General features: G+C 37.5%; 2 protein-coding genes across 2 annotated transcripts in view; one reads left to right on the forward strand and one right to left on the reverse strand.

Annotated features, from left to right (window-relative positions):
- The window catches only part of LOC105532300 (catenin alpha-3-like), a 695,161-nt gene that overhangs the window by 416,013 nt on the left and 265,020 nt on the right, over window positions 1-14,128 (reverse strand). The window lies entirely within an intron of this gene.
- LRRTM3 (leucine rich repeat transmembrane neuronal 3) overlaps window positions 11,586-14,128 on the forward strand; it is a 181,073-nt gene continuing 178,530 nt past the window's right edge. The window contains exons 1-2 of the mRNA XM_011970427.1: window positions 11,586-12,162; window positions 12,496-14,027. Coding sequence (XP_011825817.1) covers window positions 12,159-12,162; window positions 12,496-14,027 — 1,536 coding nt within the window. The 5' untranslated portion in view covers window positions 11,586-12,158. The remainder of the gene's footprint in view (window positions 12,163-12,495; window positions 14,028-14,128) is intronic.

Below are 14,128 nucleotides of genomic sequence, written 5' to 3' on the forward strand. Positions count from 1 at the left end.
ATCCGCTCATTAATCTGAATGAACACAGAAGAATCTTAACAGTTGAGAAACACCTCCAACATGAAATAGGCCAACACGAACTAGCTAAATTACCTGAGATCAGGCCACTGCACTCCAGCCTGCATTATACAAAAAAAAAAAAAAAAAAAAAAAAAAAAAAAAAAATTGCAAATAATATCCTCACAGTGAGAAAAAAAATGGCACATCCATAAGAGTAACAGTATGCTATGAAGAAGGGGCAAAAAGACAACTTAAAAAGAACTCATGGAGCTAAGCAACATGATCACCTAAATTAGGGTGGGAGTTGGGGGATCAGCAAACTGTTTCCGTAAAAGGTCACGTAGTAAATATTCTAAGCCTGCAGGATTTGCCATCTCTCAACTCTGCCACTGTAGCTGGAAGACAGTCATAGACAATGCATAAAAGAATGCACATGAATGTTTCTTTATTTACAAAAACTTTATTTATACTGCTTGACCCAGTGGTATCATTGCTGGATTTGATTGTGCCATAATCTTCTGACATCTGGTCAAAATTTGTAATAAATAAATAACAGATTGGATCATAAAGCATAGACATTACTCTGTAGGATGGAAAGAGATAAAGAGATGGAAAATAGGAAAGAAAAAACAAAGGATCAATCCAGGAAATCCAAAATTTGTCCAACAGAAGTTCCAGAGACAGAGAACAAAGAAAAATGAGGAGAGATCATTTTTTGAAACATACAATACATTTGTATAGAACTGAAGGACATGTCTCCATATTTAAAAAGCTCACTGAATACCCAACAATTAATGGAAAAAAAAAAAAAAGCACGAACCAAAGTATATCTGTATACAACAGGGGGGGAAAAAGTATAAACACCTCCAGAGAAAAAAAAATAGATTATACACAAAGAAATAGGAATCAGAATATTGTCTGATTCTCTACAGTGAGAGTGGTATGGGAAGATAGTAATTCAATGTCTCAAAGATTCTGAGGGAAAATTATTTACCACCCAGAATTATATTACAGCAATCTATCAATCAGTAATACCGTACTAAAAAACTTAGACATGAAATTTTTATTTCGCATGCACCCTTTCTTAAAAATCTATTAGTAGAAGGTGCTTCAACAAAATGAGTGGTAAATTAAGAAAATAAATACATGGAATCCAGGAAATAGGGATCCTGTTCTGGAAAATGGTGAAGTACTAGGTACACAGCTAGAATTGGATATTGGAGCTGAGAAATGGAGTGCTGCAGAAAAATAGAATTATCTAAATTGCTTGAGTGTTTGGAAAGCTTAGGTATTTGACACATATATATATATTATATATATATATTTTTTTTTTTTTTTTTTTTGAGACAGAGTCTTGCTCTGTTGCAGGCTTGAGTGCCGTGGTACAATCTTAGCTCACTGCAACCACCACCTCCTGAGTTCAAGCGATTCTCCTGCCTCAGTCTCCTGAGTAGCTGGGACTACAGGTGCCCATCACCACATCTGGCTAATTTTTGTATTTTTAGTAGAGATGAGATTTCACCATGTTGGCCAGGATGGTCTCGATCTCTTGACCTGGTGATCCGCCCACGTTGGCCTCCCAAGGTGGGCTGGGATTACCGGTATAAGCTACTGTGCCCAGCCCTTGATATGTATTTTTAAATGTTGGGACAAAAAACAAGCCCTAGATACAGACAAAACAGCAAATGTAAAAGAGGTAAAGAGAGAAAGAAAATAGGAACAATCCTTAAACTGTAAGAAAAGTAAAACGTTGAATGAGAATGGCAACATAGTCCAGTACACCACTTAATTCATGAGTGTCTTCATTTACACAGTGATCATGAATCATCTCACCTAGTTATTTAACACTGTATTAATAACATATTAATATGGGAAGCAGGGAGAGTAAATGATTCTGAATCCTCAGTTAAAATAGCAAGAAATTAAAATATCAACAAAATTCAAAAATATTATAAGAATTAAACAGTAGTCAAAATGATTGCATCTAAAAAGAGTAATTGGTAAGAAGTTGAGAGGGAAGAGCAAGGATGAATGTTTTTAATACAGGGCTTTTCTCCTATTTGCTTCTTAAGCTACAGTATATGCATAAAATACAGTTATCCGTGCTTCCTTAATACTTTCCATTTCTAAGACTTACCTATTAAATTTCAAGTACCCCGAGAAAGCTAATACTATAAGATATTATCAGCTAATACTATAGGATTCATTTGTTGATAAGTGGGAAAGTGTCCAAAAAGAACTGGGTCACCATAGGCACCTGGAGACAAAGTAGAAATGAAAGAAAATCAGTAAGGGAGAGGTAAGGAGGTGCTGGGGGAAAACTGAATTGTAAGACATTCAGTTGATGTCCAGAGAGTTGGAGAATTGGTTGGTATGGAAAAACTCCACACTCTGGTATAAGAAGTGTGGAGTATATAGAAAAACAATTTTCTTTTCCTTCTTAATGGTGGCCAATGAAAACCCAAAGGGAGATTACATCTAAGGTTATGTGAGTTGCTCCCTACTTGCTCTCCACTGTCAACAACGCAGAAAGGGATTTTTCTGGCCACAGTATCAAATGGTCATTGCCCTTATCCTTGTTATTCTTCTTTACAGCACTTATTACTAGTTGACATTGTAGTGTGTAGCTATTTTTATTTTTTACCATCTCATCAACAAGAATGCAAGAAGTCCTCTGGTAGTAGGCACTTTGTCTTATTCACTACTGTATCCCCAACACAAAGAACAATGTGAGAGTTTAATAAATACTCATCGAATAGACAAATGAATTCTCCACTTATTTTTCTATCAGAAAAACTCAGTTTTATTTTTATTAAAGATCGGCGGCAAATGCTACCAGGGACGAAGTCAATTTTTGCTTGAGTCACAATTTTGCCACATGGGGGCGCTGCTGTTACTCACAAGGGTATCCTAAGCATTCCCCAACATTCTTAAGGGAACTCTTCAACTGGGAATGGCCACAACTACCAAGTACTAACAGTACGAGGAAGGATCCTCCAGTTTGACATATAGACTGATATATTTTAGAGTAATATAAGGACCCACAGACTCCTGTTCTCTGCTGCTTCATTGCAAACTATGCAGGGATTCTCATTTGTCAGAAGTTTAATATCGTTCAGATCTGGGGCCTAAAATAAATTTTTTTAGAAATCAGACATTGTTTCAGAAACAAAAATAAAACCAACCTATGGCATAGCTGCTTCTTTATCAAAATCAGGATTGTCTATGATCTTTCTCCTCCTGGTGACTGGGGAATTTAATTCCTAATGCTGACATAATTGTCAGGAGGTCAAACTTTAAAATACACCAGTGAATCCACTTGAAACTATTATATAAAATGCTTTAAAAATACAGTAAGAAATTTTCTTCAAAAATTCTTGTTATATCAGAATATATGTGAAGTGGATATAGCAAAATGTTATGATACCATTTAAACAACACTGACTGACTTTACATTCAAAGCACAGTCAAAGATGCAAAGTAAAACATCAAATATTAAGGTATAAATTTGGTCAAGAGGTTTTTATAGTCCCTCTAAAAGTCTTTTTTTCCACTGTGAGAAATTACAGGAATTTTAGGAATATATATAAAACTAGACATTTTACAATGTCACTCTGGTGCCACATGTTTCTTGATGGAATTTGTTCTGAAAGGAAAGCCAGAAAACTGATTTCTCCCAGCTTAAGTGACTACGAATGAATTTTGATTGCTATCCTCTTGATAAAAATCTTTTGTGCCTCAGTTAGATGAACACTTAAATGGCAATACAAAAATTAGCAGATTTGTTTAGTAAGTATCAACAACAAATAATTGCTGTTGCTGACTAAGGGCAGAAAGGCAATTGTGATGGGATGTGAAGAACAGAAATCCTGGGGATATGAATGTTAACCAACAAAGTTCTCAAACTTGTCATTTAACACATTACTGAATTCTCTGATGGCAAAGTAGAAGTACAACTTTGCTGTAAGCTCCAAGTCCTGTATTACTCCAAAGTTCTTCAAATCTTAAATTGTTTCCAAGAATGAATAGATGCCCCAAATATCCACTTTGGGGCTGGATATTCTGCTCAAATTAACGAATAGACTGTTGTTAAACATATACGCCATGAAAACTGACTCTGTGCAAGTTAAAGTCTATAATGGGAAAACAACCAAATGCAGAACATGGAGCAAGCTACAGTCCAAATGACCTGGCAACCAACAAATCCATGGCATTACAAAATGAAAGAGACTTCAACTACATCAAAAACAAATGCCATCTGTGGACTTTTTCTAGGATCTTGATACAAACAAACCTACTTGAAGAACTTATTAATTTTGTTAGGTATAATAATGCTAGATGGTTAAATAAAAGTCTATTAGTTAGAAATGCATACTGAAATGTGTGTGTGTAGATAGATAAATAGGCAGACAGAGAGAGAGAGAGATTATAAAGACATATGTTGTCTGGGTATGGTGGCTAAAGCTTCTAATCCCAGCACTTTGGGAGGCCAAGGTAGGTAGATCACAAGGTCAGGAGATTGAGGCCATCCTGGCTAACACAGTGAAACCCGGTCTCTACTAAAAATACAAAAAATTAGCCAGGCGTGGTGGTGGGTGCCTGTAGTCCCAGCTACCCGGGAGGCTGAGGCCCGAGAATCGCTTCAACCCGGGAGGCGGAGGTTGCAATGAGCCAGGATAGCGCCACTGCACTCCAGTCTGGGTGACAGAGCGAGACTCCGTCTCAAAAAAAAAAAAAAAAAAAAAAGACATATGTGGAAGATCTCCTTTTAAAATACTCCAGAAAGAAAAAAATTATTACACATATGTGGGAAGAGGTGTGAGGATAGACTAAAATTAGCAAAATAGTAATAATTATTGGAGTTGATATTTATCATACTAGCTTCTCTACTTTTGTGTATGCTTTACCTTTCCTACTGAAAGGAAGAAAAACGAGTATTTCCTTGAATTCGTATAGTCATTTCAGCCTTCAGAAGTCTGCCACTGAAGGTTACAGTGTTGGCTAGATTTCCATATTCCCATATTTACCTTAGGACTACCTTTGCAGGAGGTGACAGTGAGGAATGCAATAAAACCTGAGAATATGAATTGATGCTGCTGCATAAATGTGTCTTCAGGTGAATGGGAGGGAGAAATATTGGATAACCTTGCAATGTCTCATTCATTAAATTTGCCTTTTTCCAGAAAGACACTGAGAGACCATTTTAATGGTCAGACCTGGAATATTCTTTATTTATTTATCTAAGTTAGAGATATTCACTCATAACCATATGTGACCAGACAGGGTTCTTAATGGAGCCCTTAAAGCAAGCAGATGGAAATCAAGGATATTTCAGAGAAGTGTTAATGCTCTGATGAAGATCTGGATATAATTACAAATGTAGACATGCATATGAGTATTCTAACTAGAAATGAAGAAAATTATTTTCACAGCTGTAGGAATCTCTATATTGGCATTCTGACAACCCTGTAATATTATTGGGTCACAAACATTAAACTCTTTACAAAAGCTAAATCAAATGCATCTATTGGTGAAAGCACTTTATAAGCGAATACACAGAATATCAATGGTGTATTCTTTATAATAAATGGCTGTGGTATTAAAATTAGTAGAAAAGAAATACTGAGGAATGTTTCCTATAATATTAGTAAATTCTGGCATGCTCTTTGTCATGCTGATGACCCTTGATAACCCTTAATATATGCTCATGGCCACAGAACCTATACGGAATCAAGGGAAAATTAATTTTCTCATAGATATTGTGATTCCAGAAATATCTCTAACACTTTATAAATATTGTACAATGTACTTACACATAAATCATGAAAATGTTTCCTAAGTAAAAACCCTTAAAAGTTTGTAAGTCAGGTTTTAAGAGTTCCATTTTGCAGATGAGCAAACTGAGACCCTAAGAAGTTTGCCAGAATCAGTTCCAAATTTCAAATGTCAACTGACATATGCAATAAAGAGTACCTGTGTTGAGTCCAAATGTTTCCTTACCTAGTCTTCATGTAATCTTCCATTTCCATTTTCATCTAATCTGCTGGTTCTGTTGCCCTATTGCCCTATTGCCCTCCAAAGTCATATGCAAAGATGTTGCCTCTGTCTAGGTCATTTGAATGGAAACCCATTTGCTATTGTTTGAGGGCTAATATTGCAAGTCATTTCATAACTTTCTGTCCAAAAAATACCTTTAAAATATTTTAAAATACATCATGGTGCTTTGAGGCTTAATATTAAGAAATATTTTCAAGAATTAAAGTCTCATAAAAGTGAAGAAAAGTGAGAGCCAAATCCAGATTTAATTCAAATGTGTTAAACTCTTGGTCTTGCTCACAAAATTTGACCCACAATAACAGTTATGGCTTCACCATCCCTAGGGTTGCTTAGCCAATAAAAATGAACCATCTTTAATTTCCCTCTTTATTTCATACCTCCACTTCTATTTCCTTAGAAAAGTTCTGTTGATTTTATTTTAAATATATCCAGAATCTAACCAATACTCACCACTTCCACCGTTACCACCCTGGTCCAAGCACTGTCATCTATCTCCTGGATTGATATGGTAGCCTCATTACTGTGTCCCCTGCTAAGAGTGATCATCTCAGTCAGTCTGTGCTTCTGTAACAAAAATACTATTTCCTGGGTGGTTTAAATAGTAAGCATTTATTTCTCACGGTTCTAATGGCTGGAAAGCCCAAAATGAAGGTACCAGAAGACCTGACATCAAAGAAAGCCTGATTTGTGGCTTCTTAATAGCTGCCTTCTCTTATAGCAGAGAGAGAGAAGCAGCAAGCTCTCTCACATCTGTCTCTTCTCATCCTTATAATCCCACTGATCTGTCATGAGGGCTCCAATACCGTGACCTAATACCTCACAAAGGCTCTATCTCCAAATACCATCACATTGGGAATTGGGATTTCAATATGTGGATTTTGGGGAGGGTAAATGAAAACATTTGATCCACAGCAGTGACCCTTTTAATAGGTAATTTGATCACATATTGACTCTGCACAAAAATCTCCAGTTAGCTCCCCATTTCTCCATAATAAAGCCAGTATTCTTACAATGTCATCCAAAGCCCTCCATGACGTCCATCTCCAATTATTCTATCACTTGCTCTCTTCATTCTAGGCTCATTGGCCTCCTTGTTGTTCATGGAACACATGATCTGCTTCCACATTAGGCCTTTGTACTGGCCACTCCCCATATATATATTTAAGTCTCACAAGCTCATCTCCTTCATGGTTTGCTCAGGCCAGTTTCTTAATGGCTGTAACCATCCTATTTAAAACTGCAACCCACCTCATACCTTGCCCTCCCAATCTTCCTTATATTTTTTTCTTTTTTTCATAGTACATATGACCTACTAATACACTATATATGTTTATTTTTAATTGTCTGTCTTATCCCTTTAGAATGTAATCTTCACAAGGGCATAGGCCTTTATTTTGCACACAGATGTATTCCCAGTGTCTGGAACAGTGTCTAGCACATAATGGTTATTCAAATTATATATTTTTAAAATAAATAAAATATCTGAAGTCAACAACTGTTAAGATATCAGTACACCCTTTTTCAGTTATGAATTTCTAAGTTTATGTCTGGCAACTCAGTTTCATATTGGACTGAAATTTGGCAGTATTGCCAAACTGAGATTTGATTTATTTACCCAATTTAAACAAAATATGTTTAGCTATTTGAAGTCCTATAAGGATAATAAAATAGAAAGTCTTTAGATACATGACACTATTTTATAATTGTATAAATCATTAAGGCCCTAGATGTATTGGGGATATTTAACTTGTCAGGTAGTTTATGGTTATGTGATATTAAGTGCAAAAGAAGTTACTAGTTGCTAAATACATAATGCAGTATAATTTTGCTTCTGTTGAAAGGCAAATCAGAAATAATCAGCTCACTATAGTCGACAAGTAAAAGGAGAAAAAAACTTATAAAAAGTATACAGGCAATTTACTAAAATCATTCAGAACACAATCTTTTCTTTTTCTCTTGAGGGACTACCCTATGTCTTTGCAGTAATTTCTGCAGCCTCAAGTATTCAGTGTGGCTTAGAATCACATATTTTGTTTTGGATTTCTCAAGTAGCCTCATGGATAATCTTCCCTCTTCAAACAATTTATTATCCTGAACCAGATCAGACCTCGTTGTGATGCTGTCTTAAGGGGTCGTGCCAAGGTAGGGACCATACACAGTTCCTGGAGGCTGGCTCAGTCAGAGTGGCTACTGATTACTGTTGAGAAAGAGATTGATGGTCAGTATTTCTTTCCTTAATATTATTTTATTATGAACATTTTACCTTGTCAATCAATATATTGCTACCAAAACAATTTTTATTGTAGCACATCATTCCTATCATATAGTTTTGTTTTATTTTTATTTTATTTTTTATTTTTGTGGGTACATAGTGTGTATATTTCTGGGGTACATGAGATGTTTTGATAGAGGCATGCGATGTGTAATAATCACATAAGGGTAAATGTGGTTTCCATACCCTTAAGCATTTACCCTTTGTATAAAAAACAATCCAATTACACTTTTATTTTTAAATGTATAATTCATTAATTATTGACTATAGTCACCCCATAGTGCTAGCCAATACTAGGTCTTACTTATTCATTCTAATATTTTGTACCCTCAGTTGTTAGTATTAAGACTAAATATCAATTATAAGATCCAAAGGGTAGGTGTAAAGTCAGAACTATGCAGTAAGATAAGATCAGGAACAGAGATAACAGAAAAATGTCTGAGAACAACAACAATGTGTGTAACACAGGGGAGAATAATATTCACCATAAATAATTCAAGAAGATTTATCCTAGGAGAAGCAAAGTGAGAGCCCACATTCTCGGTGGGTTCCTCTGTTCTTCTGTCACTGGGAAGTAAAGCATGATGAGCAAGAAGCACAAAGTTGATGGGGTCCTTCAGCCTCCTGGAGTGATTCTCTGCAGCTCTTGGGCAAAACAGATGTCTCAATGACTACCTGGGAGAGTGAGGGGAAAACTCAGAGCCTTTCAAGCAACAGAGGTGTGAGAGAGAAGTTATCCACGTAATTCCCATTAGTCTGTTTTTCAGAGATACAAGTTGTCACGCCCATTTGGGATATTAAATGATAAGGGTTCAGTATTACCCTTCTGTACTGTGCAAAAGGGAATAGTCAAAAGCATATTTACTGTTCTCATGAAATTTGTAGTTTAACTATGAAGACAAGCGATATCTCTGTGAAAAGTAAAGATCACTTGCTGATCAACTAAGTTTTCTCACTTTCTAGTTTTTGTCTTTGTATATACCTCCTTTAAGAACACTTTCTCCGTAATTGTTTCCAGTCTGACTGACTGAGGAAATATTCAGGACTCAATCCCATGTACAGATGTCGAACATTACATAATCAGTTATACTATATCCATTGTACTTGTGACTCTCATAAAAATATATTTTTTCAATAACTATTTATTGCATATCTGCAATGTGCCAAGTTGTGTTGTAGATATTAGGAAAAATGAAGTAGACAAAACATTGTCTTTGTCCTCATGGAACTTACATCTCAGTATTATAAGTGTGCATACCCTCTCTTCCTACTAGGAGAAAACACTATTTTTAATCATTCTTTCACAGAGAGTTTCTTAAACTTATTTCATCAGAGACTATTGAAAAGCACACACTCTTCCATCCCCCCAGAATGAGAATCCTGGGGGAGGGATTGGGAAGTCTATTTTTTTTAAGAAACTCACTGGGTGTTTCATGTGCATTCACAGCTTTAGGTAACTCTGGGGGAAAGCACTACCTTATTAAGAGCATACTGCTGAAGAAATTGGTAATATCCATTGTACTATATCTGTAGGATCCCTTTTGATTGTCATTACCAAACATCTCATCCTTGGAGAATATGAAAGCTCTCCAAGGCTTTCCACAGCCAATTCACCTAACAAAAAATAAGGCAAACTTTTTCAAGAATACCATTATTTTTAAATAAAATGCCTCTACACGGCAGATGTTACTATGTTCTACTTTGGGGATGAAAAGAATCAAACATTATTAGTTATGGTCCACAGAATCATTTTTTTAAAGATAAAGTTCAGATGATGAACATAAAGGAAGTTATCTTATCAAAGAAGGCAAGACAGAGTAGATCTCAGAAGTCCACCATGTGCAATATTTTAAAATGCTCCCTAAAGTTGTTCTTTGTGAGTTAATGAAGGTCAGTGTAGTCAATATTCAGTACGTAATCCTAGCAAGTACACATAAAGTTAATATTATTCAAATGTCTTACACAGGCTTATTGCATGCAACACACTGTTCTAAGTAACATACAGATATTAAGATGACTTAATTCTCAAAACATGTCTCAAAACATGAAGTGAGTTTTTGTTTTTATGCCCATTTTGCAGATGAGAAAACTGAGGCATAGGGAAGGTAAGTAACCTGCTTAAGGTTACAGAGCTGGTAAATTGTAGCCAGGAGTTGGAATCTAGGTGACAAAATCTACGCTCTCAATCACTAAACTGCCCTGCCTTAGTTTTTATACTTCTTTAGAAGCCTCAGACCAAAAGAAGTTTAGACAATTCTAATAGAACAAGCAAGAATTTGCTGATCACAGCTTCCTTGCCCCAATCCTTTAATCGGCTTCATTTTCATTGACTTCTTTTTTAAATGAAGATAACAGTGTTGTTGAACAGGATCATCTAGTGGTTAGCGGTTCAGCATAAGAATGACTTGCTTCTGAAGCTCAGCTCTACCACTTGCTTGCTGTGTGACCTTGAGAAAGTTACCTCTCCAAGTCTGTTTCCTCATCTTTAAAAGAGAGGTTATAATAGGACCCACATCATCCTATTGTTTAAAGAGAAAACAACATAGCCCACTTAAAGCACTTAGAAAGTGCTCCATAAATATTATTAGTGTAATAAATAGCAGCAACATCAATAAAGTATGAACCAAATGATCTCTTGATTCGTATAGTAACACTAAAAATGGTTTATTTCCCTTCTAATTAAAAGAAAATTACAACAACCAAGCAACAAACCAAACCATAGCCATAAAATCAATTATATCTTTTGTGAGAAAACTGGAAAGGCTATTGGACACATTAATTCATTTGTCATCAGTCATCCCCTCTATTCCAAAATGTTTGTGTTCTAGCATCCTGAGACACCTTGCATAATATAATCTGTGACTCCAAGAGGTCAAATGGGCAGGCAGTTAATGCTTCTCTGTGAAAAGCTCAATAATTCATTTTATAAATTTCAGTTTAAAGCCTGCGTTGAGGTTAAGAAAAATTGACGTTCAGTCTGTGAACTTAATGTCAAGCTCCAGAAAAACTCTGGGCAGCACATGGTTAGCAATTAAGTGGACACAGACAATAAAGACGTTGCCAAATTGTAAAACAAGACTTGGAAATCACAGAAAATGTTGCTAGTTATTGATTACGGTGACCATTCAGTTCCTACTGAGCCACCCAAAAGAATCATTCATTTTCCAGCAGAGAGCCTGCTCATTTGCAAGATAAAAGAGAGACATTTCTGCACATGCCCATAATGTTCTTCACCACTGGGGGCAGCTTTACATAAGACTGCATTCAGTGAAACCAAAGCAACAGTCCGAGCAGCTTTCAGAATGACAGTCTGCAGAAGTGAGCTGAGCGTGTGCGCGGTACGGGGCTCTCCTGCCTTCTGGGCTCCAACGCAGCTCTGTGGCTGAACTGGGTGCTCACCACGGGAACTGCTGGGCTATGGAATACAGATGTGGCAGCTCAGGTAGCCCCACATTGCCTGGAGGAATACATCATGTTTTCCGATAAGAAGAAATTGTAGGAGCTAGTTTTTTTTTTTTTTAACCGTCCCCCCGCCCCCCAAAAAACTGTAAAGATGCAAAAACGTAATATCCATGAAGATCCTATTACCTAGGAAGATTTTGATGTTTTGCTGCGAATGCGGTGTTGGGATTTATTTGTTCTTGGAGTGTTCTGCGTGGCTGGCAAAGAATAATGTTCCAAAATCGGTCCATCTCCCAAGGGGTCCAATTTTTCTTCCTGGGTGTCAGCGAGCCCTGACTCACTACAGTGCAGCTGACAGGGGCTGTCATGCAACTGGCCCCTAAGCCAAAGCAAAAGACCTAAGGACGACCTTTGAACAATACAAAGGATGGGTATGTTTTGTCATTTTTTCTTCTTTCCTTCTTAAAAACAAAAAGCAAAAAACCTCTAGTCTGTGTAATAATTCTGCCTTAATTATTTTAGAGATTACCTTGCTCTGCTCTAAGACTGAATTTATTTGCTTAGTGGACACGTTTCCTTGTTTAACTGTTTTAAAAAACAAAACACTAAAGACAATTCTCTTTAATTACAAAGAGATAATATGAGATGTTAAATGTTATCTAGATTTAAATTTTAAAAAATGAAAAATACATGCCTATTTTTGCTTGATTAAAGATTAATTCTTTTTTGGGGGGATAACTTTTCTAAGTTGTTTTTATTTCCAGGTTTCAATGTAATTAGGCTACTGAGCGGATCAGCTGTAGCACTGGTTATAGCCCCCACTGTCTTACTGACAATGCTTTCTTCTGCCGAACGAGGATGCCCTAAGGGCTGTAGGTGTGAAGGCAAAATGGTATATTGTGAATCTCAGAAATTACAGGAGATACCCTCAAGTATATCTGCTGGTTGCTTAGGTTTGTCCCTTCGCTATAACAGCCTTCAAAAACTTAAGTATAATCAATTCAAAGGGCTCAACCAGCTCACCTGGCTATACCTTGACCATAACCATATCAGCAATATTGACGAAAATGCTTTTAATGGAATACGCAGACTCAAAGAGCTGATTCTTAGTTCCAATAGAATCTCCTATTTTCTTAACAATACCTTCAGACCTGTGACAAATTTACGGAACTTGGATCTGTCCTATAATCAGCTGCATTCTCTGGGATCTGAACAGTTTCGGGGCTTGCGGAAGCTGCTGAGTTTACATTTACGGTCTAACTCCCTGAGAACCATCCCTGTGCGAATATTCCAAGACTGCCGCAACCTGGAACTTTTGGACCTGGGATATAACCGGATCCGAAGTTTAGCCAGGAATGTCTTTGCTGGCATGATCAGACTCAAAGAACTTCACCTGGAGCACAATCAATTTTCCAAGCTCAACCTGGCCCTTTTTCCAAGGTTGGTCAGCCTTCAGAACCTTTACTTGCAGTGGAATAAAATCAGTGTCATAGGACAGACCATGTCCTGGACTTGGAGCTCCTTACAAAGGCTTGATTTATCAGGCAATGAGATCGAAGCTTTCAGTGGACCCAGTGTTTTCCAGTGCGTCCCAAATCTGCAGCGCCTCAACCTGGATTCCAACAAGCTCACATTTATTGGTCAAGAGATTTTGGATTCTTGGATATCCCTCAATGACATCAGTCTTGCTGGGAATATATGGGAATGCAGCAGAAATATTTGCTCCCTTGTAAACTGGCTGAAAAGTTTTAAAGGTCTAAGAGAGAATACAATTATCTGTGCCAGTCCCAAAGAGCTGCAAGGAGTAAACGTGATCGATGCAGTGAAGAACTACAGCATCTGTGGCAAAAGTACTACAGAGAGGTTTGATCTGGCCAGGGCTCTCCCAAAGCCGACGTTTAAGCCCAAGCTCCCCAGGCCGAAGCATGAGAGCAAACCCCCTTTGCCCCCGACGGTGGGAGCCACAGAGCCCGGCCCAGAGACCGATGCTGACGCCGAGCACATCTCTTTCCATAAAATCATCGCGGGGAGCGTAGCGCTTTTCCTGTCCGTGCTCGTCATCCTGCTGGTTATCTACGTGTCATGGAAGCGGTACCCTGCGAGCATGAAGCAGCTGCAGCAGCGCTCCCTCATGCGAAGGCACAGGAAAAAGAAAAGACAGTCCCTACAGCAAATGACTCCCAGCACCCAGGAATTTTATGTAGATTATAAACCCACCAACACGGAGACCAGCGAGATGCTGCTGAATGGGACGGGACCCTGCACCTATAACAAATCGGGCTCCAGGGAGTGTGAGGTATGAACCATTGCGATAAAAAGAGCTCTTAAAAGCTGAGAAATAAGTGGTGCTTTATCGAACTCTGGTGACTATCAAGGGAACGCGATGCCCCCCCCCCC

The sequence above is a fragment of the Mandrillus leucophaeus genome, unplaced genomic scaffold (genome assembly GCF_000951045.1).
Source record: "Mandrillus leucophaeus isolate KB7577 unplaced genomic scaffold, Mleu.le_1.0 Scaffold948, whole genome shotgun sequence".
Classification (NCBI taxonomy): domain Eukaryota; kingdom Metazoa; phylum Chordata; class Mammalia; order Primates; family Cercopithecidae; genus Mandrillus; species Mandrillus leucophaeus.